Raw genomic sequence first — 23,040 nt, forward strand, 5'->3', positions numbered from 1 at the left:
CCAGGGCCGCCGGCCTGCCGCCGCAGCGGGGGGTCGACGTCACGTCTCCGGATTCCGCGCCTAACAGAACCCTTCGTTCGTGTTGGTCCGCGAGCCCATGTTGGACCCAGACACCGAGTGCCCCGACCCGCTCGCATCGCTCGGCGTCGGCGGCTCCACCACCTGGCTGCGGATGGTCATGATCCACTCGTGCTGGAGCAGCTCGACCGCCGACGCCCTCTTCCGGGGGTCGCGCGTGAAGCACCGCTGCAAGAAGTCGAGCCCCGTGGGGCTCAGCTGGTCCGCGCTCGGCAGCTGCGGCGGGTTGCCCTGCGCGATGTTGTACATGATGGCCCACTCGTTGTCGAGGTTGGCCCAGGGCCGCCGGCCCGTGACCATCTCGAGGATGACGCAGCCGAGCGACCAGATGTCGACGGCGCCCGCCCGCCCCGGGTTCTCGCCCGTGATCACCTCGGGCGACATGTACATCGGCGTGCCCGTCATCGACTTGTTCGGCTTGCTGGCGTTGAGGCCCTGCACGAGCGTCTTGCCCTGCCGCGCGATCACCTTGGCGGCGCCAAAGTCGACGTACTTTACGATGCCGTTGTGGTCGAGGAGGATGTCTGAAGTAGAGAGGGGGGAAACAAACTCGTTAGCATCATTGTCGAATCGAAAAATCGAATGGAACCACAGCACAGCACAGCACAGCACAGCACAGCACAGCACAGCACAGCACAGCACAGCACAGCACAGCACAGCACAGCACAGCACAGCACAGGTTGACGAGGGAGGGCTTGACTTACTCTCCGGCTTGATATCTCGATGGGCGATGCCGCTCTCGTGCAGATAGGCGAGACCCTCGAGGAGTTGCAGAGTATACACCATGACGACTTGCTCGTCCTCGATCCGGCCGTGTTCCAGCAGGTTGGCAAGAGAACCACCGTCGCAAAACTCCATGAAGATGTAGACGCGGTCCCTGTGCACCTCGATGCCGTAATACGAAACGATGTTGGGGTGGTCGAGGACCTCCAGCACACCCATCTCGTCCTTGATCTGCTCGGCGATGGTGGGGATAAGCATGGGGTCCTGGAGCCGGATCTCCTTGACGGCCATGACGTGGCCCGAGTCGAGGTTCATGGCAGCGTACACGTTGCCGAACGTGCCGCCGCCGACGAAATGGCCCTGCTGCCAGCGGATGGTGACGTTGGTCGCCGACGACGACAGGTAGGCCAGGGACCGGTCCACCTCGTTGTTCGCCTCCAGCACGCGGCCCAGCGCCTGCCTCTCGGCCTCCTTGATCCGCCTGCCCTCGTTGAGCTTCTCGAGCTCCTCGAGCCGCTGCTCCGTGATGTACTTGGAGGCTTCCTCGTCGCCGAGCATGCGGTTCTTGTCCAGGCGCCTGAACTGCCCGACGAGGGCCTCGATGCGCTCCTTCTCCGCCTGGGCGGCGAGGTTGGACCGGGCCCCCATGATGTCGAAGTGCGAAATCAGCAGGGACATGCAGCCGGCCACCTTGGCCCGCAGCTTGGCGTACTCGTCCACGCCCAGGGCGAGGATGTGGCGGCCCCGGGTCATGCCCATGGCGAATTCAAGCGCCAGGACGGCCCACCGGAAGGTCTTGCGGTCGGACGCCACGCAGTCGTCGCAAATGAAGCTCACCCAGTCCAGGGCCAGCTTGGTCAGTTTGAGGTTGTTCATCTGCTTCCGGTTGCTGTCCATGTAGAGGAGAGACCGCTGGCCGAACTCGGTGGCGAAGACGAAGCACGTCTGGATGAGCTCCTGGCAGTCCTTGCCCCTGGTCTGCTTGCGAATGGTCTCGACGCTGTCCATGAAGTTGTTCGACAGCTTGTACGAGACCCTCCGGATCTCCATCAGCCTCGTGTTGACCTTGTGCAGGTTGGACCTCTGCTCCACCACGAGGTCGACGTGCATGTCGACGGCGTCAAGGAACGCGCGCCTGACGTTGGCCAGCCGGTTCTGCGACCCGGCGGCCACGAGCCTTATGTGGCCCCTTTTCACGTCGATGTTCTGTTCGCCGACCGACAAGCTGACGACGTCGCCAAACCAGTGCGGCGGGTTCTCGGGGCGGAGGACGAGCAGGTACGGCTCGTCCTCGCCGTCGGCAAACTGCTCCGGGGCGGTTATGCCCAGGATGGACGGGATATCATCCTGGCGTTCGGCCAGGGACGACGAGGCCATGAGGTAGATGCCGTCGTGTTCGTACATGTTGGTGTAGACCTGGAAATGGCCCGAGGCGATGAGCCTGTCGTAGAACTCCTGGAGCTTCTCGGGCGAGAAGGCGATGCTGAAGTCGGAGGCGTTCTCGTACCTGTCGCTCAGCATCCTCGAGAAGCGCTGCAACATCCTCTGGCGGACCCGGACCGAGTCGAGGCACTGCTTGTACCTCTTACTCATGTCGGCGGCGCTCTCCTTGGGCTTGACCTGCAGCTCCTTCTCGAAGGTGATGCTGAGGCGGTTGATGGCCTTGAAGGTCAGGGAGCTGAACTGCTCGGCGACCTCGACGTCGCCGCCGCGGAGGTGGCGGCCAATCTCGTTGCCGAAATCCCACTCCTGGAACAGCAGCTCGGCCTCCTTGAAGGTGTTCTTGTTCCCGCTGAGCTTCCAGTTGAGCATCTTGAAGTAGTAGCGGAGGGCGTCGAGCACGACCTGGTCGAACGAGTCGTCGATCATGAGGGGCAGGTCCCAGCCGGGCTCGGGCTGGGCGATGGCGACGTACTCGAGCTTGATGCGGATGGCGAGCTTGAGGAGCGTCTGGAACTGCGAGATCATCTGGTCCTGCATCAGGGAGTTTTGCTGGGCCGACTCCTTCACGCGCTTGGCGTAGGCCAGGCGTATCCGGATGATCTCCTCGATGAGGCGCGAGGGGAAGCTGATGAGGGTGAGCAGCTCCTCGATGTAGGGCAGGTGGCGCTTCTGGAAGGCGGCGTAGTTCCGGATGACGGTGCTCTTGGCCTTGGTGACGACCATGGAGATGCCGAGCAGCATGCCCTTCTGGGTCTGGCCGCCGTTCTTCTTGTCGGCGGGGACCTCGTCGTACATGGACTTGAGGCCGTCCTCCTTCATGAGGCGGTCGAGGAACGAGGTCTCGTCGGGGATGGCCTCGCCGACGGGGGAGCGCTGGCGGGTGCGGGTGAAGTCGAGGTCGTCGTTGCCGACCCACTTTTGGAGGATGGCGAGCTCGGTGTTGATGAGCTCGTTGGTGTTGTGCCACGACACGATGGCCTCGTAGGCCTCCTCGAAGAGCGGGGACTTGGCCAGGCTGTGCTCGGCGGCCAGCGAGGTCCAGGAAGGGTAGAGGCTCTCGCACTTGTCGATCTTCTTGATCATGTCCTTGACCTGCTCGCTGGGGGGCTTGCCGACCTCGCTCTCGCCCTTGACGGAGAAGTTGATGATGTCGTCGAGGCCGCGGTCCAAGGAGGAGCGGGCCTCCTCGACCATGCGCCTCTGGACGGGCAGATGCCTGCCGCAGGCCTTGGAGCGGAGGCCCAGCCACAGCTCGTTTTTCTGGGCGGTCTTGCCGACGGCTTGCTCGGAGGAGCCGATCAGGCGCTTCTTTTCCTGGCGCACGACGTCGCCCGTCAGGACCGCCTCCAGCATACCGTACCACTCCAGGCGTTCCCGGTTGGCCGGGTCCTTGATGTCCTCCTCGGTGGGCTGCAGGTCGTCGTTGCCGTAGAACATGATGGTTTCTTGTTCGTAGCGTTCGTCGAAGGGGCCCTCGGAGGAAGGGGTCTCGCCCTCGGAGTCGGAGTCGCCCATGGTGGTCATGCCGCCGCTAGAGTAGCCGTCGAAGGGATATCCGTCGCCGTAATCCTGGCGCAACCGCTGCACGTAGGCCTTCTCTTGTTGACGAAACCGCTCGCTCGCCCGCGGGCGGGTGGCTCTCTGGCTCCGAACCGACTCGACGAAGGAAGGTTGTGGCTGGGGCCTTCTCTGGGGGGCGTAGGTGCTGGAAAGGGTCCTCGCGGGTGCGCTGGGCCTCTGGGGCTTGGCGGAGGCGCCGTTCACCGGTGCGTAGACAACTTCGGCGGCATCGGGGGCGGCGGCGGCGGCGGCGGCAGAGACGGTAGGGGCGGCAGAGGCGGCAGAGGCGCGCAGGCTCCTGTTCGTCCCGTTGGCAGGAGCGGACTGGGCCAGGGACGACATGGAGCCGGCGTGGGCGGAGGCCTCGTATCTCTGGAGCGAGCCCAAGTCGTCCGGTAGAGGTAGTTGGACATGGGGGTCGTCGGGGCGAAGGTCTGCCGGGGAGATGGGGTTGTCGGGATGATCGACGACGGCAACGGACGGGGCCCAGGGAGACCTCATCCTATCTGGGCGGGTTTCCTCTTCCCCGCCGGAGAAGCGGATGCCCCGGGGGGAAGGCTCGGTCGTCATGTAGTAGGGGAACGAATGCGATGGCGATGTGAGGGGAGGTGAGAAACCTGTGTCGAGATGTTCGAGTGGGCGACGAGAGGAGGGGGGAGAATGTCATTTCGGATTGGCGTCGGCCATGTGTAATCGATATTTTTCTCCACGTATACGGAGAATTTGGGGTATTTGGAGTTGTGGTGGTCAAAAGTCGGAAGATTGAAGATGTAGGAGAGGTGGTGGTGGTGGTGGTGGCAGACTCGTAGTAGAGAGGAGAAGAGAGGAAGCGACTCCGAGATTGATAATAATTCTGGATGGACGTGCTGCTTGAAGCTAAGGTACAGAGTACATAAAAAAGGGTCCACTATTCGTACCTACCTCCTACCTTAGGCACTGGGTACCTACGATAGCCAGCTAATTACGCGAGTTCGGATAGACAAAGCCATAGGTATCCGGAGCCGCAGAGTTTTTGCACGAAGTATGGGGTACTCTCGACGAAGTACGTTGTACACCGCACAGGTTATGGAGGACGGGGTTTTTAGTGGGGGGATGCTGCCTTTCAGAGGTACTGTACCTCATTGAAGTATACCGTTAGGTAAGGTACCTTAGTAGAGTAGCAGTAGCGTTACGGCAGGTAGCTTAGCTACCTACCTTATTATTTCTCTGTATGTGTACTCCAGAGAGCTCTCCAGAGACGGCGTTTCGGTGTGGAAGGGTGGGAATTATTCGTTAAGGTACGGAGTAATTCGCTTGAGATGTCACTTGTCGGTCGCGATCGGGCGCGATCGAACATACAAGAGGGTTTTTTCTTTCTTTTTTTCCAACTCCGTACATCGGTCGTGCTCGTCGAAATCAAAACGTTGATGATCGGCGCCAAAACCAAGAACCAAACACATTTCGAATCGTAACAGCTTTATACCTAGTTATATACTGTTCAAAAATTGCCCTTGGGTTTCCTACGCTTGCTCTCAGAATCACTAACACTCGCACCTTATCATTGGCCCCTAACACCCAGTTTCTTCCTCGTCCATGGTCCTCCTGAATTCCGACGCACGACGAGGAGAACGAATAAAGTACATATAATCATGCTGAAGCCGTCAACTCGTGTCATGTCTGGTCTCCGTATTTCATCAGTCGAAGAAAAAGAGAAAAAAAAAAAAAAAAAAAAAAGGTGGCACAACAACACACAAAGGACAGTACGTACCCCAGTACTTCACGGGTTTTGTCGAGCTTTCTAAGGTAGGTACCTACATTAGGTACCGGTCGACCCATTAAATTATCATGCGATTGTGTTCCGTACATCGTACAGTGGGTAAGGTACCTTATCCATATATTGCTTCCTGTGTATTCCGTATAAGCTTCCAATTCGCGAAAATTTCATCTTGCCCTCCCCCATTCCTCCCACGGCCTGATATCTTATATCTTATATCTTATACTCCCGACAAGTCCAATACTCCCTCCGTATAATCAATTGGCATCCCCATTGGGACACGGAAGTATCATGAAACGCAAGGCCGAGACCCTGGCCGACAGGCCCGGGGAATCATCTTCTTCCGCCTCTTCGAAGAAGCGCTCCAAGACCGGTGAGACTGACTATTGCGCCCTTTTCTCGCCTTGCCCTGCACCCATCGAACTGACAGAACGCCCCTTACGGTAGCCCTGACCGACGAGCAGGTCAAACCCCGATTCCGCAACGGCCTTTTCGATCCCCAAGTCCTCGATGCCTACACAAGCGAATACGCCCAGTCGGCTCCCTACAAGCATGCCGTCATCCACGACCTCGTCGACGACAACCTCCTCCGCCATGTTCGTGACGAAATCCGCGAGAACGTGTCCTTCACGCCCAAGGAAACCGATATCTACAAGATCCATCAGTCGGGCGACCTCGCCAACCTGGATGGCCTCGACGACGACGCCCTCGCCAAGCTGCCCTCTCTCCTCAGCCTACGCGATGCCCTCTACTCCGACGCCTTCCGCTCCTACGTCTCCCACATTACAGGCTGCGGACCCCTGAGCGGCCGCAAGACCGATATGGCCATCAACGTCTACACCCCGGGCTGCTACCTCCTCTGCCACGACGACGTCATCGGCAGCCGCAAGGTCAGCTACATCCTCTACCTCGCCGACCCGGATATCCCCTGGAAGCCCGAATGGGGCGGCGCCCTCCGCCTCTACCCCGTCCGCGAGATCACCGGCGGGGACGGCCAGGTGGCCAAGACCCCGTCTCCGGACGCCTCCAAGGTCATCCCCCCGGCCTGGAACCAGCTCTCCTTCTTCGCCGTCCAGCCGGGCGAGTCGTTCCACGACGTCGAGGAGGTCTACCACGCCGACTCGCCCGAGCAGCTCGACCGCGAAGGCGGCCGCATCCGACTGGCCATCAGCGGCTGGTTCCACATCCCGCAAGTCGGCGAGGACGGCTACGTCGAGGGCGCCGAAGAGAAGCTCGCCGAAAACTCGAGCCTCATGCAGCTGCAGGGGAACCCCGCCCAGTACGACGCTCCGCAGGCCCAGCCGCAACCCGCTCGCACCCGTGCTGCCGACGACGACGACGACAACAACAACACCAAGGCATCCGGTTCCATCGGCCTCGACGAGTTTGACGAGACCGACCTCGACTTCCTCGTCAAGTACCTCGCCCCGACCTACCTGACCCCGGACGCCCTGGAACAGATCGCCGAGCACTTCGACGAGAACTCGAGCATCACCCTGCCCAACTTCCTCTCCAACAAGTTCGCCGCCCGGCTCCGCCACTACGTCGAGGCCCAGGAGAGGGTCCCCCTGCCGGAAGGCGGCAGCCCCGCCATCGAGGCGAAGACCCCCTGGCGCGTCTCCAACCCGCCACACAAGCACCGCTTCCTGTACCAGCAGCCGAGCGGGCCCGACCAGCCGCGCGCATCGCAGGAAGCATCCTCCTCCTCCCCCATCACCGAACTGCTCGACGTCCTGCTCCCCAGCCGCCAGTTCCGCGTTTGGCTCGAGACCGCGACGGGCTGCATCATCGAGAACCACGACCTGCTCGCCCGCCGTTTCCGCCGCGGTCACGACTACACCCTCGCTACCGGCCACGATGGCAAGCCCCGCCTCGAGCTGAATCTCGGTATAACGCCGACGACTGGCTGGGGTGACGATGACGATGAAGGCGACGCCGAAGAAGAAGACGAAGACGAAGACGAAGCCGAGGCGAACGGCAACGGCAAGGGCAACGGCAAGGCAAAAGCCAAGTCCAAGCCCAAGAGTCAAGCCAAAACCAAGGACGATCGGAAAGATAAGGGCAAGGGCAAAGCGAAAGCCACCGAGGCAGAAAAAGACGAGGAAGAAGCGGAAGCACACGATTCGGAAGCAGAAGAAGTAGGCGGCGTTGAAGTCTACATGGCCGGCGACGACGACGACGACGACGACGACGAAGAAGAAGAAGAAGAAGACGACGACGATGACGAAGAGACCGAGCAGAACAAGCACAGCGGCACCGCCACAAACGGCGAGTCCGCCAGCACCAGCCACGCCAAGAAGAAGACCAGGAACAGCGCCAAGGACAAGAACGACGCCGCCATCTACCGCTCCAGCGGCGACGAGGACAACATCCTCTTCTTCCAGGCCGCCGCCTGGAACAAACTCACCCTCGTGCTGCGCGACAGCGGCGCCCTGCGCTTCGTCAAGTACGTCAGCCGCCGCGCCCCCGGCGACAGGTGGGACGTCTCCGCCACCTTTGACGTCGAGGAGCAGGACCTCCCGCCCGGGGAGGACGATGGGGAGGATGAGTTTGAGGGGTTCTCGGATAATGATGACAGCAGCGAGTCAGATTGAATTTTTTTTTTTTTTTTTTTTTGCGAGGAGAAAGTGGCGTCGACTGAGGAAGGAAGCTGGATTTGGAGGGTCCGTGTCGTATTATTAGAGCTCCAGGTCACATCTCGGACCGGGTATTAAAATGAGACCTCTTTGTCCCTTTTTTGCGTTACTCTCAGGGGAATGAATGGGGTTTATTTGTCTCGACGAGCCGCTCAAAATTTCATGAACCTCGAGACGTCGCAAATTGACCATTTATTTGTGCATGTAATCAATCCCAAGGTATCTCATTTTTTTTTCTTCTTTCTTCTCCTTCTGACATGTTCAATCGCCCAAACGCCTCGCCGTTATCATCATTCCCTCTGTTCCATGCTTTTGTCCCACTCAAAACTTGGCCACCAAAAAAGTTGGTCCAGTCGTGGATAAAACGACATTCGAGCCACTTCCAGCTATAAGATGGCTATATAAAAGGAAAGATAAAAAAAAACCCCCAAGGTCACAGCTTCTTGAGCTTCTTCTTGGGCACGGTATTGACAAATGCATGACGCAGGAAATGCAGCCACACTTTGTTGAAATTCTTCTTCTTCTTCTTTCTCCCCTTCTTCCCCAATGCTCCCTTTTTGGAGTCAGGCAGGACCTCGTCCCTTTCGGCCTCTTCTTCGTCGCCGGTTTGAACATTGGGCTCTTCGTCAGTGTCTTCCTCTCCCTCTTCCTCTTCCTCATCTTCATCACCATCCTGGTCCGCCTCAAAATCCTCAACGGATTCCTGCTTCGCGGATGCATGTCGACCAATCCGATACGCCAACTTCACGTAGCTGCGCACCGTCAAGTCGGATAGCTTGTATATTTTATCGGTCAAGGTGCTGTACTCGACCTCGAACTCGAACGGCTTTGGGTCCGGCTTCTTCGACCTCGGCTCCTCCCCCCCGTGGATGCCGTCACTCCATCGGGCAGAAGACGCTTCGTCTTCGTCGGCCTTGTGCAAATCTTGCGGGACGTCGTTGTTGATATAAGTCAGGTTGGCAAAATACTGAGTGTAGCCCACCAAAGTAAGGGGTTGGGGTGAGTAGGCGGGGCCCGGAGGGGACGATTTGGATGGTGGATCTGGAATGATCAACTTCGGGTCCCGAGGCTTCTCTTTCTGTTTCTTTCCCCGTTTCTGGCCCTTCGTCCCCGTCGTATCGGCATCGCGCCTCAGTTCCTCCCGCCAAGAGAACTCGTCTCGCGCATCCTGGTCCTCCGGAGAATCTTGAAATTCTTGGGAGTCCTGGGCCGCGTTGAAGGTATCGGCCCAGACTGGTGCGTCCTCGAGTCCCGTGATATTATACTCGTAGACTCGCAGGGTTGGGAAGTAGTTGGGGATGACGCTCGGACTGATGAAAGACAGGTGGAATCTCTCTGCGAACTTGCCTCCCAGTCCTTTCTTCTTCTTCTTCTTTTTGTTCTTCTTTTTGTTCTTCTTTTTGTTCTTCTTTTTGTTCTTCTTTCCCCGCCGCGCATTCGCCGAATTGTCGTCATCCTCGTGGTCTGTATGGTCCTCATCGTCCCAGTCGTCCCAGTCGTCATCATCCTCACCCACCGCGTCGAATTTCGGCTCGGGAATGCGAGACCAATTGTCCCGGAGCTCCTGTAAATAGTTCGACTTCTTGACTATCTGCCTGCCTCGCAGGCTGTCGGGGGCCGTGGTGGCGGGGTCGACGCCCTTGACCAAGTTCATATCAATGGCCTCAGTGTCGTGGACGAGGAAGTGGTCGATGTTCATGTGACCAAAGAACGAACCGACGACGACGTCGCGGTACTGGCGGAGCCACAAGTTGTACTTGTGCCAGCAGGTCTCGTCCCAGTTTTGCTTGCTGTTCGTTCGGGCGGGCGGTACGTGACCTATAAGGATGGCTTTCATGCCGCGGCCGCGCAGCAGCTGGAGTTGAGCGCGCAACCACTCCATCTGCCGATAGCCGGGCTCGGAGGCTAGGGCACATCCATCGACGGCGGCGTTGCGGTCGAACATGTACAGGGTGTTCAGGCTGAAAACGGAGAGCGAGTTGGGTATGACCTCGACGTTGAACCAGCCGCCAAACTGGAAGGTGTGACGCTGGTCATAGGGGATGAAGTGGCGCCAAACGTCTGAGTACCAGTCCAACCAGTTATTAGGTCCGGGGTGAAAGATGTTGTGAGGGAGCATGTCGTTGTTGCCGAGATTCGGAACGACGGGAATGACCATACGGTTCTTGGACTTGGGGTGCTGGAAAGTGTCGAAGAAGAGGTCGGAAATGCGGCGATTAGAGCCGAGGACTTGGTCCCGGTTGCGGGGAATCTTCTCGTCGCTGTCATGACGGGCGGAGTCGCCTGTCCAAATGACGAAATCGACGTCGTCGGCGAGGTTGGCTTTGATCCAGTCTAATGTAGCGTTTACGAGAGTCCAGGGCGAGTCGCAGTCGGATGTTTCGGCGCCGTAGTAGCCCGCGAAGCCGTTTCGGCGGTGACAGGCGGCGCCCTGAGCCGTGGACGAGTGGGCTTTGTAGAAAGCATCGGGATGGAAGTCTGAATGGGGGATGGGGGGTCACGTCACTTGTCAGCCGGATGCGCCGAGAGGAAATGCGTGGGGAATTTCTGGAGGTAAAGGTAAAAGAGTAAGGTGATTCTGCGAAAAGTACGACGCACCTGTGATGTGCAGGAATTTGCCATGCAGCTTGCGTTCTTGCACCTGCGTCTGGGTTTGTTCCTCCTGCGTCGCGATATTCCCGTGTCTCGATGGGGGTTGAGGTTCCGGAAATGATGGCCCGAGAATCTGCTGCTGGCCCTCGGTGAGGTTGATGATAGGCAGTGGGTTTGCATGCACATAGACACCTCCAGACGACTGGGAGGGCTGCAAGGTGACGACATGTAGCAGCAGTGCGACTGCCAGGCACCGGAATACTGGAACCGGCATCGTGTCCTCCCGTCCGCCGACTTGCAGATGAACTTGGGAAGAGATCGAATGCGAGGTACAGGTTCCCTAGACGTTTCCAGGTCGCAAGGAAGAGAAATGGAAAGGGTGAAAGGGTGAAAGGGCGACAGCTGAGTGTAGGTTCTGTTGTTGTCGAAAACGCGTTCTCTTCACATTCTATCCATCCCCTTTCTTCACCTAACGGGCGATAACTGCATGCTCCGTACGGAGTAGTCGTCGAGAGGCTCTCATCCGTTGGAGAATCGGGTTCGGTTGCTGTCAGTAAAGGTAGTCAGCTTTGGCCAGCAACCAGTTGGCGTCTCGGTGAAGTCGGTCGTCGGATTCGTAGGTACGTATAAAGCCTAAGCAGCGAGTCGTCGAGTGGCGTTGTTGAGGTTCAGAAGGTTTCGCATCTGGAAGGAAAGTACGATGCGCACGATTCGTGTTGATGATCTAATCAGTCGCCTAGTATCACCTCGTCTCGTGAAGGATAAAAGAAGGGAGAAGGAGGGACCATGACCAACGTCATAACCAGACTCAGAAGACTGGCCCCTTAACATTCTCCAGTCGGGAAATTAGTACACAAGTCAAGTCACGCGATGAAAAGACGGGAGTCTTGGCCGTCGCTACCGTGTACGAAGTTTGATTGCCTTGGTTTGTTCCTATAAGTAATAAGGTGCGAAACACACACACACGTTCTCTCCAAGAACGCTTCGTAATGACTTGGTACATACCTTATCTAGGTACCTACCTCGGGGTGCGTTTTCCCCACATCCAACGGGGTACAATAGCTACAATACCTTATTAGCTACATTAAGGTACGGTATAATAGCTGTGAACCCTGTTTTCACTGTTCTCCTCGTTGTCACTCCCCACTCACTTGTAGGTGGGCCACTACTTCCGTATTTTAGCCCATCAAGGTGCGTTGCATGTCTATCGTGTACTCCATACCTTCCTTACCTTATGAGCACGAGAGGGGCTGGGGCTGATAGCGTCTCAAAGTTGGGAAAGTCGTGAAAGTCATGGGCCCATCTCCTTCAGCTTTAACCCCACGTGTCAGCATCACGAAATAAACGTGGCTCGCTCTTCGTCTCTCATTCGCTCTTGTCCTACTATCCAACCAGACATATACTGTCACTTGAACCCGTCAGTTTCCTGCTTCTACGCACTACGATGTACATGATAGCTTTCCGTAAAGCACACGACGAACCCGACACGATGCCCCGTCCTAGTCCGGCTGGTTCATTATTAGGGCAGGCGGCAATTCCGTTCGTGAAATGGAGTCTTCGGGAAAGAAGCGATGAAGGAGACCCAATCAAGAAACTCGCCATCTTGCCGTTGTGCTCACCGTGACCAGGCCGCGACACAAGAAACAAGACACAAGAGCCGAGAGACCAAGACAAAATACGAAAGACTGAGAGACTTGGTTATTTCGTCGTACTCTGTAGAACTTCTTTTATTAGGTAATCGAGGAAGCAATGCCAATTCTCGCCAACCCCCTCCATTCATATCAAAATGTCCGACACCGTATAAGGTACTTACTTACACGGATTAACACCTGCTCATTACATAATCACAGTACCATACATTTTAACTGCCAATCTTCTGGCGACTCCGTCCTCCCGGAAATTTTCTCTTCTCTCTACATTCGCAACCCAACCCTCATTTACCAGTCGAAGTAAATTTGATTTTTCCCGCTTGCTTCGTTCGAGGGTTATATTGCAAGATTATCTAGAAAGGCCGCTCGTTTGAGGGTCGTCATCGAATTTATTCCACGGTGGCTTCCCATGGTAATCGTGGCTACATCCTTTCCCTTCTTCGTATTCTGTTTTGTTTTGTTTTGTTTTGTTTTGTTTTCTTCTTTTTTCCCAACGTCTATGTGGAAAATCAGAAAGATACCCGTACAGCTAGAAACAACAGAAGAAATCAAATCCATCGTGTCTCACACGCGTCGCGAGACTCCGGGTATATCGATCTTGTTGAAAGCTCAGCTCCCCGTCCAGCCTGCCACTTGCCCTCATGCGCCGTAACCGATAACCTGTTCTTTCCCTTTTTCTTCTTTTTTTCTTCTGCTTGTACGAAGAACCATCATGCAGACGTCGCGGGCTTGTAATATTTGCTCGGCACGAACGGCATCTTGGTCACCGTAGCCGCCCGCTTCTTGCCCCGGACGACGACATCCAACTCCGTGCCGGCCTTGTGCATCCCGTCCCGCACGTAAGCCATGGCGATGTTCTTCCCCAGCGTCGGACTCGGCGCCCCGCTCGTGACAACCCCGACCTTCTCCCCCTCCTTGGTCAACAGCTCGGCCCCTTCCCGCGCCGGCACCTTCACCACCAGCCCGACCCTCCGCCGTTCCACCCCGGCCCCGCCCTTGCTCTTGGCCACCAGCTGCGAAGCGATCACCTCGGCCCCGTGGAACCCGGCGCCCGCCGTCCGCCGCTCCTTGGGCACGAGCCACGACAGCCCCGCCTCCACCGGCGTCGTGCTGTCGTCGAGCTCGTGTCCGTACAGGCACATCCCCGCCTCCAGCCGCAGGCTGTCCCGCGCCCCGAGACCCGCCAGCCGCAGCTTCTCCGGCCCGGCCGTCTCGAGCATCGTCGTCGCCAGCAGCGTCGCCTCCTCGCCGGGCGACTCGAAGCTGACCTCGAACCCGTCCTCGCCCGTGTACCCGCCGCGGCTGATCATCGCCCGCCCCGGCAGCGTGACCCATTCCCCGCCGCGCCGCGCCCGCAGCCGCGCGAACACTGTCTGCCCGAAGTAGACCTTGCTCAGATCCAGCCCCTCGGCCGGGTCGATCACCCGCTGCAGGATCCCCTCGCTCTCGGGCCCTTGCACGGCCAGGAGGCCCAGCCCCTGGAGGACCTCCCACCAGAACGCGTCGCCGCCGTCCTCCGGGTTCTGCAGCTCCTTGGTCTGCTCGACGAGGTACGCGAGGACCTTCTCCCGCGTGCCCGCGTTGCTGACGAGCCGGTACTCCTGCTCGCCCGTGCGCGTGATCATGGTGTCGTCCGCGATGCCGCCCGTCCCGGGCCACAGGAGCGCGCTCAGCTTGCTGCTGTTGATGGGCATGTCGCTGACCGTCGACGGCGTGATGCGTTCGAGGAACGCCGCCGCCTCGGGGCCCGTGAACCGGTGCTGCACCATGTGGCTGACGTCGAACAGCGAGGCGTGCTCGCGCGTGAAATGGTGCGACTGCGCCAATGAGAAGCCCGCGTATTCCACCGGCATGTGGTATCCGCCGAAGAGGACCATTTTCCCGCCGTGGGCCAGGTGGAAGTCGTACAGAGGCGTCTTGTCCTGCTTGGCGAAGTCCGCGAGCTGCTCACGCCATTGTTTGCGGGCTTCGAGGGTCGGTTTTTCCGGACCGGTGACGGTGACCGAGGAGTACAATCGGAGCCCGGAAAGAGCATACGATGCAGCAGCCCGTGTGCTCGTTGTCGGGCTGCTCTGGGCTACTGCCCTAGTGTAGGCAGTAAGGAGGATTGCTTGCCGGCATGGCCCCGACGGCGAGGTACGTGAAAGTGGCCGTAGGCCTTTGGCCGCCGCCGCCGCCAAACGTGATCGAGTCATTCTGCTTTTTGCAATTGAGAACGTGTTTGTATATCCCGGGCAGACGAGTGATTGTTTGCCTGGTAGAAGAAGAGTGGAAATCAGGTCTTCTGAAAGTGGGAGGTCGAATTGGAGGCTCCCTCGTGCGGCCTACGGATACGGAGTACTTCGTAACTTCGTAGCTACCTTTAGGTACCTTAATTATGACGGTATCTTATCTTTTCACCTATCTTCGGGTCCCTACGGTAAGCCGCGGTCCAGTGCCGACCCTGGTCGCAAAATCCGGTCCCGTCTCCTTTTCTACTTTGTACACACGTATATCCATACAGGTAGATACCTTACCTTATGTAGGTAGGTAATTATTAAGGTACTTAGCCGGTAAAGGCCGGCTTCGGAGGTGCAGATGGGAATTACCTACCTACATTACACCGACTCGGCAATTCGATGGACAAAACACCACGACTACAACCAAATCAGAGCAATGGCGCGTTACTTCGTACAAAGGCTTTCATGCTACGAAGTACTCGTAGGTACTCCGCCTCACAGGATAACGGTTTATCGGACTCTCCGTCCATGGCTTGTGCAGTGTCCAAATGGTCAATTTCACACATCGTGACATTACCTTACACCACAGGTGCACAATGACGAACAGTGTTCGAATATCTCTCCCTGAAGATCCCCTTCCCTAACACGCATGACTGCCGAAACATCCCTAGTCCCGTTGCCCATCGGCACAGCCAAGGGGAATGCTACCGTCGCCGAGGAAACGAAAATAAAAAGCATAAAGAATGTTACAAAAAGTGCATAATATACGGGAGTAATTGCTCTCTCCAGAGCACTCCACGTTCTACCACGGCCACCCAAACATCGTGATCATCAACGTTCAAAGCTGTACTTCAACCAACCACCCAACGCTCGCAGACTCTCCCATCGAACGTTCTCGTCCGCCTCGCCCATGAGCTCCATGATCCTCGTCTTCAACCCGAGCTTCTCCAGCTGGCTTCTCTTTTCGGGCACCTCCCGGACCAGGGCACCGACATCGTTGCACGCGATGGCCAGAACCTGCTTGTCGCTGTCCCACGGCTTCTTCATAATCTCCGCGAGTTTGCGAGGGATGGTTCCGTTTTCGTGCTCGATGATCTTGCGTGCGTTCTCGGCCCAGAACACTTGGCTGCGGTGCGGCGGGGACCATCGGAGGTGGCCCGAGTTGACCTCGGCGACGTATTCATCGAAGGTGGTCTTGGTCCGGGAATATTCCTCCAGCATGTCCCTGAGGTTCTGGAGGTCGTCCGTCAGATCCGGGTCGGTCACATGGCGGCCCGTCATGTTTTGCAGGTGCACAGGTAGTCGTGCAAGAACAGCCGTCGGTAAAAGCGTCGTCCGGTTGGCCTCGAGAAGGTTGTACAGGGTGGAAACAATGAGGCGGGTCGTCTTCTCCTTCTGGGAGAGTCGAAGAAGTTGCGTATACAAAATGATAATGTCGTACTCACTACCGATTTCGTCAGCGTTGCTGTCCGGCCGGGGTGTCATCTGTAGGGCAGGGGGGTTGGAAAAGGAAATAGAAAAGAAGAAAAAAAGGAAGAAAAAAAAAAGAAAAAGAATGAGAACGAGAACGAGAACAAGAAAACGGAGGGAAAGGAAAAACGCACTCGTTGAGGTCGTCACCAATGTCCCGAGCCTCAAAGCTCATCTGCCACAGGACAAGGAGAACGTGATAAAGGAGTTGGAGCCCGACGCCACCCCCAAGAGAGCCTTCGAAGCCGTTATTCCGCCCCGACCCGTTACCGTTCCACAAACTGGCCGAGGACGTGCCGTTGCTTCCGACGCCGACCGCCGTCTTGAGAATGTCAACCAAGGGCGCAATCGTTTCGCTCCTTTGGTTCCAGAACTGCTGCCTCGAGGCACGGCCGTAGAGCAGGGAGGAGTATTCTTGTACCGCAATGTCCTGAAGACCGGCGTCCGAGCTCTTGGACAGGCCGGAGTAGTAGGTGAAGAGCATGGGTAGGGCGTGATGTGTCGCTGGGGATTCGTCTCGGGAGGCTGCCATGAGCTTGGTGAGGGCGGTGGCTGTGAGGAGAGGGATGGGGTCCTCCGAGCTGTTGGACTGCGCTAGGAGCGGAAGGAAGTTCTTATAGGGTTCGCCAGTCTTTAACAGGGCTTTGGAGAGGGCCGGGACGGCTGCGGCGCGAGAACGGTGAGTACTGGCACGGTGTGATATGGAGAGAAGAAATATGTAATGCAAGACAGGAGGCAATCAAAGACTTAATTGAGCATCGTAGTAGAGGCCGGAAACGTCGCATGTGAGGTAGAGACGGGGTAAATGCACACGAGGTGTACGAAAGATGCAGGGAGGGACGTACTTTGCAGAAGATCACTCAGCAAGACGAGGAGATAGTGAATGACGTTCGCGTTCTTGCCCTGCAAGGCGCCCGGCTTGCCATTGTCGCCGAGGAAGAGCGAGCAGTATCCATCGAGGTCGGCTTCCACGATTTGCTTTCTGACGTCGGGGTTCTTGGCCTTGTCGACGGCGCGTATGCGGGCCAGCTGGTCTTCTGTGATGGTGCCTGCTCTCACGGCGCCATCCCAGGGGATCGGTCTCTGGCGGATGTTGCTCTGGAGGGAAGCGAGGTAGGTGGGAGGGTCGACCAACATGGCGGCTGTGGGAAGGGGCCACGACCCTGGCGAAAGGCACTAAAGGAGTTGAGGGCGGTGGGGGTGATAGAGAAGATGGTACGGGGGGATACGCTTTCTTGTGGCTCCTGGTCTGTTCCGCCTGTAGGGGGTACGGCTGTTGCGCGTGGGAACGAGGTTTCAACACGAGGTTTCAACACAAGTTTCGATGTGGACAAGAAGTTGACGTAGTCCTCTTGTAGGCTTTCGCGGACTGCTGCAGGAGAGAGCTCGGCGGGCGGGAATGACTGAAGTGGCTCAACGGCAGCTAAAGGTACTCCCATTTCATGTTCAGCCACAATTAGCGGGCCGTGGTTTTCCCGGTGTTCGTGTAGTACCCGAGTATCACCCAGTTACCAGAGCTCCGTCCGGCATGATTTTAGGTTCGTCCAACATGACAAGTCAATTGTTGCATGGCTTGACGTAATCACACATACGAGATTTCTGCACAATTCAGGATTGTCACTACAAGTGCCTATTTGGAATCCAACTGTACTCTAACTCTGTCTCCACTTCCATTGTATAAGGTAGCCTAAAATAAGGTCACGATACGTGAAGAGTCACGTGGCCATCCGCAGGGTAGGTACCTACCTACTTAGGTAAGCTAAGGTAGGTTGCAACGGTTACAGATAACAGATACGGACCAATGTACTCCGTACCTTACCCATCAATCGTCGATCCCGATAATTGCCCCGTGAACGACCAAGCGCCCCCCACCCCCCTCTTGTTGTCGAATGCCAAAGCTTGTCCTTCGTATAATGGGATCGGGACCCCTGGGAAGTGCCAGCTGTCTTGCATCAAAAATGTAAGCTACGGAAGCAAGAAGCAGACAAGCACACATCAACAGCACGAAGTCAGACCACTAGGGTTTTCGAGTACCGAATCCCCGCAATCACTTGACAAGCAGAGAGAGAAAAGAAGCGATCACCAGGAACAGTTGTCGGAAAGGAAGCCAGAAACGCAGCGAGACGCAGCGAGACGCAGAGAGACGCACAAAGGGATTTGATCCGAAAAAGAAGACGAACCGATTATTCGCTCTTCTTGCCTCTTCTTTTTTTCGCATTTGAAATCAATTCCCACCACACTTACCTTGCATTTCCCATCCCTCCGTTAAGTGTTTCCCTTCACTTTTCCCTTTCCCCCCTTTGCAGGAAATTCAGGAACGGAAAAAAGTTCGTTGTTTGAACCGCTGATTGGGGAGCCGGACGTTATAGCTATAGGCCGAGATCAACAAAATCGACAAAATCGACAAAATCGAGGAGGTTGGCTGCCATCATCACCACCTCCATCCCCCCACCACCACCCAGAAACGAACCACGGCCCGACATCTTAAAGCTAGGAGGTTGGGAATGGAACACGCCCACACTTCCTAAACGGTTCCAACTCAAAAAAACTTCTCACCGCCCTCTTAAATCTCCCGTAAGTCCTGATACTCCCATTACCTAAGTCGCATTCTTTTTTTCCTCTTCCTATTTTCGCCTGTTTGTTAGACCGTCGCATCGTCTAAGCCTGTCTTCACGGTCGCCTCACCTTTTACACCCAACTTCCTCCTTCTCACCTCACCTCTCAATCTTCCTCATCATCTCATCGCATCGTCGCATTCACTCCATTACTCCGACACCACCTTTCAATCGCATATTTTCGTGATCCTCTTACAGAAAAGACAATCTTGGCTCTTTCCGCAGAGATGAGAACAAGGGACTGTCGGCCCTGACGCAACCCAATCAGACCCGATCAAACCCAGAGTACGGAATTCCAGCTCTCACACCCGCATTCCAAGCGACCCGAGAAACCACGACGGGGGAAGCAAGAGACAGTAAAAGATAGAGAACACAGGCGGCCCAAGACGACGACTTCATATGCTTCCGCTAGTCTCACCTTACCATCTTCGCTAGCAAACCTTCTCGCCCTGTCCCCCCCAGTAAGAAAATCTCCCCGCCCTCTCTCCGCCCTCTCCCCGCATTCTCGGGCGCTATTTTCGAGGAACAAAAGAGGGGTGCGAAGTGGGCGGCCCGAACCATGCGCCGCTTACACTCTATACCGGCCTCACCGCCGCTTACCTTCCTCGCCCTACTTTTCCTCGCCTCGCCCCTCCCGGTCCCTGCCGCCGCCCTTCCCTACCCGCTACAACTGGCAGATCAAGGCTACTCCAACGTCGGCTTTCGCTTTCTCCGACCTCGAAGCTGCGAATCCGAGTGCCACGGCGTGTGTGTCTATGTCGACGGTGTGGCCACCTGCGCCCCAGGCGCTGCCGACGGAGGAGGAGCCGGGGATGGCGGCTGGCTCGTCTCCACAACCACATGGACCGAGACCAACACCTTCACCAGTACCATCACCAAGCCTGGTAGCCACCCGACAGGTGCCGCCGGCGAAGACTGCGTGCCGCAGGAGCCGGGATGGATTCCCTGTGGTCCGGTTTGCTGCCTGTCGACCCAGCATTGTGCTTCGTGGGGTCAGTGTCTAGACAATGAAGGGGGTGGAGGAGGAGGAGGAGGAGGCGGCGGCGGCGCCATTTCCACAACAATCACCACCGACGGGCATACCATTACCACCCAGTACTCCGCTCCTTACCGCGTCACCAGCACCAGCGCCGCGTCCACCGGCCATGGCGCCGCACCCACCACAGAAAGCCCGACCGGCACACCCACCGCCGTCCCCAGCCACCCCGACGAAGACGACGGCGGCACGGCCGGCGGAGGACTCAGCCCCGGCGCCATCGCCGGTATCGTCATCGGCAGCTTAGCCGGCATCGGCCTCCTCATGCTCCTCTGCTTCTGCTGCATCGTCCGCGGTCTCTGGGGCCTGCTCTGCGGCGGCGCCAAGAAACGCGACGACCGCCGCCGGGAGCGCGTCGACGTCGTCGAGGAACGCTACCGCGCCGGCAGCCGCCCCGGGTCGACCTACACCCGCCGCGACCGCCACTCCGGGTGGTTCGGCAGCGGGCCCTCGTCCGCCGGCAACCGCCGCGACGAGGAGAAGAGGAAATCCAGCGGCGCGAAGTGGTGGGGGCTCGGCGCCGTCGCTGCGACCCTGCTGGCGCTGCTCCACCTGCGCAGCAAAGACAAGAACAAGGCCGGGGATCGGGACCGGGATCGGGACCGGCCGCGAGACCGGCGCTCCCGCTCCCGTTACACGGACTCGTACTACACGTACACCGATAGTGAGTCTTCCTGGGATGCGCGGTCGCGGCGCACGTACCTGACCTCCTACTTAGGTAGCGCCAGCTCCGGAGGCAGAACACGGCAGGATGGCCGGGCCTCGTCCCGGTACTCACGGAGATAGCGGGCCCAGATAAGAAGAGCAGCAACAACAACGACACCACCACCACCACCACCACCACCACCACCACCACCACCACCACCACCACCAACAACAACTACAAAGAGAATATCATCCAGCATGAACGGCAACGACTAATGAAGTGTACATGTCGCCTCCTCTTTCGGACAACACCCCAGCTTCCGAGACCGAGGCCCGCCACTTCCGTCGGGCGAAGTACATATCAACAACAACCACCATCAAGACGGCGTTCGGGAAACGGTACCATGTCCAAGAGGGAACGAAAAGGGGTCGACGAAGAAGCGACGAAGGGGTGCAGGACACAAGGTATAATGGGAGGCTCTTTTTCTTTTTCTTCATTTTCGCTTGGCCTTGTAGGCCCTTTATATAACACGAGAATCGACTACGACCTGAAGAAGATGAAACGGCAACGACGATCGATACCAGTGCCTGAGCATGGAAACGCAGGGAAAGAGAGGGATGACATCGTCCAACGGGTTTGGAGGATGATGGGCGTCTTGGTGCGCCAATTCTACGAGTGCTGTCGACAACCGCATCATAGCGTGGCATCTGATGCACTGAAATTTCGACGATAGAGATTGAGCCTTATTATTATTATTTCTTTTTCGGAGCGTCATTTCAAGAGCTTCTTATAAATACACCACATCCCGACATGCCACTCGCATTATCCAATGGACCCTTTAATTGTTGTTTGCTCCCACCAAGTCATGACAAGTCAGGGGTGAGGTATTGGTGTGATTCACATGGTTAAAGAGAAGCTTGAAATCAGGTAAACCACCCATTAAGATAACATCATCAAAAAAGGAACATCGTTGAAGTCATGCAGTAGCCTGCATCAGTCAGAAATGTTTCCAGCCATTGACATCATGGTTAAACGAATATGCGTTGGTTGTGTTCAGGTATGCGTTCAGACGTCGGAATTGTCATGGGCTTGGCTCCATCTCACGTAGCACACCGGGGACGGATCGACGGGGTCTGGGTCTGGGCCTGGGGAATGCGCAATTGGGTTGTCCGAAGAAATGGTCATGTCCTTGCTTTTGGTGGTATATTCCTGTAGCCCTGTTGCCACAAAACGTGCCATGCCGCCAAGATAAGCCCTGCCACTCCTCTTTGAAGAGACCCAAAAATGCAAGCAAAGAAAACTCCGTTTGTTGATTTTACCCCGCCAAGCCGTTGATTTACTCCTCCACAACGTTGCCCTTCTCGGAAACATAGATACCGTCCAAGAACTACGAGATAAAGAGTCAGCATCTCCTTCGGAAGACATACCCACAGAACCAAAGCGAGAACCCAAGAAGCGTACCTTTCGGATATCCTTGTTCCGGACCTTGCAGACCTGCTGGATATCGGCGGCGCTCTGCGACACGTTCTCCAGGCTGTTACCGGTCAGGATGAGCTCATCCTTCTGCGTTTTGGAGATCTCGACGTCGACGCCAGGGTGCATGGTGACGTTGTAGACGATCTTCTGGCCAAGGAAGTTGCGGATCTCGACGTTGTAGAGGTCGGTCTCGGTGTTCTTCTCAACATTCACGTTGATGGGAAAATGGGCGTAGACGTAGCGCATCTTGTACTTGAAGCCTTTGGTGACGCCGATGATCAGGTTGTTGATGAGGGTGCGGACGGTACGGAGGGTGGCGACGCCCTTCCGGGAGCCGTGGTGCAGCTCAATGGAGATGACATTGGGCTCGGGCCGGCCGAAGTTGACCGCGAGATGGCTCAGGTCCTTCTGAAGCTTGCCTATGTGGCAGAAGAACGTCAGAACATAATTTCGAGCAAGAGAAGAAAGAATCATGTGTCTCCCAAGCCTAATTGTCCAATTGCGATGGCCAGGGCAAGCCTGCGGACAGGAGGGGAATACAATGGAGCAGCAGGGCCGGGCAGGGGGAAAAAAAAGAAAAGAAAAGAAAAGAAAAAAAAAAAAGGACGGGAACCATCAAGACATACCTCGGGGACCCTCGACGGTGACATGGCGCGACTTGATGTGAACCTTGACTGTTGGAGAATCCAAGTCAGCACGCATTCAAATGCCTGCCACTTCTGCTCCGTGCGAGCTCATCCACAGTCTAAACTTCTGAACTTCTTCCCATATCGACGCCCAAACTCGAACATTGTTATGTGTTCCCAGTGCTTTTCAATCGATATGAACTTCGGTCCGTCCGCGATGCGGTGCGTCGCCGGCAGGCGGGGCATCACGAAGGGAGATGTAAGCGTCGCAACATACCTCCCTCAGGGATCTCGAGGGTCTCCGAAGAGTGAATGTACCTCATTTTGGCGGTTTGGCGGCGGGGTGCTGTGAAGTCGGCGGAGGGCGAGGTTGAGGCTTGTCGTGAGATCGGAACGCTGGTCGCTCGTCCAAAAAGCGACTTGTGGATTTCACTTTTGCTTGGTGGGTAGTAAAAAAAATCCTAGGGTTTGCGGCACGTGATTACCTAGCTACCTAAGGAAGCTACCATCAGATTTCG

General features: G+C 56.9%; 9 protein-coding genes across 9 annotated transcripts; 3 read left to right on the forward strand and 6 right to left on the reverse strand.

The window, feature by feature from the left end:
- Nucleotides 1-60: 60 nt before the first annotated feature.
- Nucleotides 61-4,374, reverse strand: SODALDRAFT_281347 (MAP kinase; the record flags this gene model as incomplete). The annotated part of the gene is made up of 2 exons (XM_028608280.1): nucleotides 61-602; nucleotides 783-4,374. 2 exons carry the CDS (start codon nucleotides 4,372-4,374, stop codon nucleotides 61-63), a joined length of 4,134 nt encoding a protein of 1,377 aa, XP_028464769.1.
- A 1,243-nt stretch (nucleotides 4,375-5,617) lies between these two features.
- On the forward strand, nucleotides 5,618-8,168 carry SODALDRAFT_352174 (hypothetical protein). Its single transcript, XM_028613581.1, has 2 exons — nucleotides 5,618-5,930; nucleotides 6,005-8,168. The coding sequence occupies exons 1-2, from the start codon at nucleotides 5,849-5,851 to the stop codon at nucleotides 8,149-8,151; spliced, it is 2,229 nt and encodes a 742-aa protein (XP_028464770.1). The 5' UTR covers nucleotides 5,618-5,848; the 3' UTR covers nucleotides 8,152-8,168.
- Nucleotides 8,169-8,232: 64 nt separating this feature from the next.
- SODALDRAFT_211902 (hypothetical protein) lies at nucleotides 8,233-8,591 on the forward strand. The gene has a single exon (XM_028607281.1). The coding sequence runs from the start codon at nucleotides 8,314-8,316 to the stop codon at nucleotides 8,554-8,556; it is 243 nt and encodes an 80-aa protein (XP_028464771.1). The 5' UTR covers nucleotides 8,233-8,313; the 3' UTR covers nucleotides 8,557-8,591.
- On the reverse strand, nucleotides 8,592-11,238 carry SODALDRAFT_211907 (Endopolyphosphatase). The gene is made up of 2 exons (XM_028607282.1): nucleotides 10,792-11,238; nucleotides 8,592-10,671 (listed from the first exon to the last, which is right to left on the reverse strand). The coding sequence occupies exons 1-2, from the start codon at nucleotides 11,057-11,059 to the stop codon at nucleotides 8,627-8,629; spliced, it is 2,313 nt and encodes a 770-aa protein (XP_028464772.1). The 5' UTR covers nucleotides 11,060-11,238; the 3' UTR covers nucleotides 8,592-8,626.
- A 1,437-nt stretch (nucleotides 11,239-12,675) lies between these two features.
- SODALDRAFT_335187 (aminomethyltransferase) lies at nucleotides 12,676-14,735 on the reverse strand. The gene has a single exon (XM_028612388.1). It carries the CDS (start codon nucleotides 14,627-14,629, stop codon nucleotides 13,145-13,147), a length of 1,485 nt encoding a protein of 494 aa, XP_028464773.1. The 5' UTR covers nucleotides 14,630-14,735; the 3' UTR covers nucleotides 12,676-13,144.
- Nucleotides 14,736-15,142: 407 nt separating this feature from the next.
- Nucleotides 15,143-17,513, reverse strand: SODALDRAFT_335188 (vacuolar ATP synthase subunit H). Its single transcript, XM_028612389.1, has 3 exons — nucleotides 16,969-17,513; nucleotides 16,258-16,786; nucleotides 15,143-16,097 (listed from the first exon to the last, which is right to left on the reverse strand). The coding sequence occupies exons 1-3, from the start codon at nucleotides 17,258-17,260 to the stop codon at nucleotides 15,485-15,487; spliced, it is 1,434 nt and encodes a 477-aa protein (XP_028464774.1). The 5' UTR covers nucleotides 17,261-17,513; the 3' UTR covers nucleotides 15,143-15,484.
- A 1,784-nt stretch (nucleotides 17,514-19,297) lies between these two features.
- On the forward strand, nucleotides 19,298-20,560 carry SODALDRAFT_325522 (hypothetical protein; the record flags this gene model as incomplete). Its single annotated transcript, XM_028609993.1, has 2 exons — nucleotides 19,298-20,438; nucleotides 20,493-20,560. 2 exons carry the CDS (start codon nucleotides 19,298-19,300, stop codon nucleotides 20,558-20,560), a joined length of 1,209 nt encoding a protein of 402 aa, XP_028464775.1.
- A 54-nt stretch (nucleotides 20,561-20,614) lies between these two features.
- Nucleotides 20,615-21,292, reverse strand: SODALDRAFT_211974 (hypothetical protein). The gene has a single exon (XM_028607283.1). It carries the CDS (start codon nucleotides 21,125-21,127, stop codon nucleotides 20,669-20,671), a length of 459 nt encoding a protein of 152 aa, XP_028464776.1. The 5' UTR covers nucleotides 21,128-21,292; the 3' UTR covers nucleotides 20,615-20,668.
- A 464-nt stretch (nucleotides 21,293-21,756) lies between these two features.
- Nucleotides 21,757-22,598, reverse strand: SODALDRAFT_280655 (ribosomal protein L6; the record flags this gene model as incomplete). The annotated part of the gene is made up of 3 exons (XM_028608248.1): nucleotides 21,757-21,807; nucleotides 21,882-22,315; nucleotides 22,523-22,598. 3 exons carry the CDS (start codon nucleotides 22,596-22,598, stop codon nucleotides 21,757-21,759), a joined length of 561 nt encoding a protein of 186 aa, XP_028464777.1.
- Between the last annotated feature and the right edge of the window lie 442 nt (nucleotides 22,599-23,040).

Source organism: Sodiomyces alkalinus (genome assembly GCF_003711515.1).
Source record: "Sodiomyces alkalinus F11 unplaced genomic scaffold SODALscaffold_8, whole genome shotgun sequence".
NCBI lineage: Eukaryota > Fungi > Ascomycota > Sordariomycetes > Glomerellales > Plectosphaerellaceae > Sodiomyces > Sodiomyces alkalinus.

Coding starts and splice junctions, on each gene's coding strand:
- SODALDRAFT_335187 (XM_028612388.1), bottom strand. CDS start 14,629: ATGACTCGATCACGTTTGGCGGCGGCGGCGGCCAAAGGCCTACGGCCA.
- SODALDRAFT_211974 (XM_028607283.1), bottom strand. CDS start 21,127: ATGCCACGCTATGATGCGGTTGTCGACAGCACTCGTAGAATTGGCGCA.
- SODALDRAFT_211902 (XM_028607281.1), top strand. CDS start 8,314: ATGAATGGGGTTTATTTGTCTCGACGAGCCGCTCAAAATTTCATGAAC.
- SODALDRAFT_352174 (XM_028613581.1), top strand. CDS start 5,849: ATGAAACGCAAGGCCGAGACCCTGGCCGACAGGCCCGGGGAATCATCT. Junction 5,931..6,004: donor GAAGAAGCGCTCCAAGACCG/GTGAGACTGACT, acceptor CCCTTACGGTAG/CCCTGACCGACGAGCAGGTC.
- SODALDRAFT_335188 (XM_028612389.1), bottom strand. CDS start 17,260: ATGTTGGTCGACCCTCCCACCTACCTCGCTTCCCTCCAGAGCAACATC. Junction 16,787..16,968: donor GCTGAGTGATCTTCTGCAAA/GTACGTCCCTCC, acceptor CTCGCGCCGCAG/CCGTCCCGGCCCTCTCCAAA. Junction 16,098..16,257: donor ATTGGTGACGACCTCAACGA/GTGCGTTTTTCC, acceptor CGAAATCGGTAG/TGAGTACGACATTATCATTT.
- SODALDRAFT_211907 (XM_028607282.1), bottom strand. CDS start 11,059: ATGCCGGTTCCAGTATTCCGGTGCCTGGCAGTCGCACTGCTGCTACAT. Junction 10,672..10,791: donor CAAATTCCTGCACATCACAG/GTGCGTCGTACT, acceptor TCCCCCATTCAG/ACTTCCATCCCGATGCTTTC.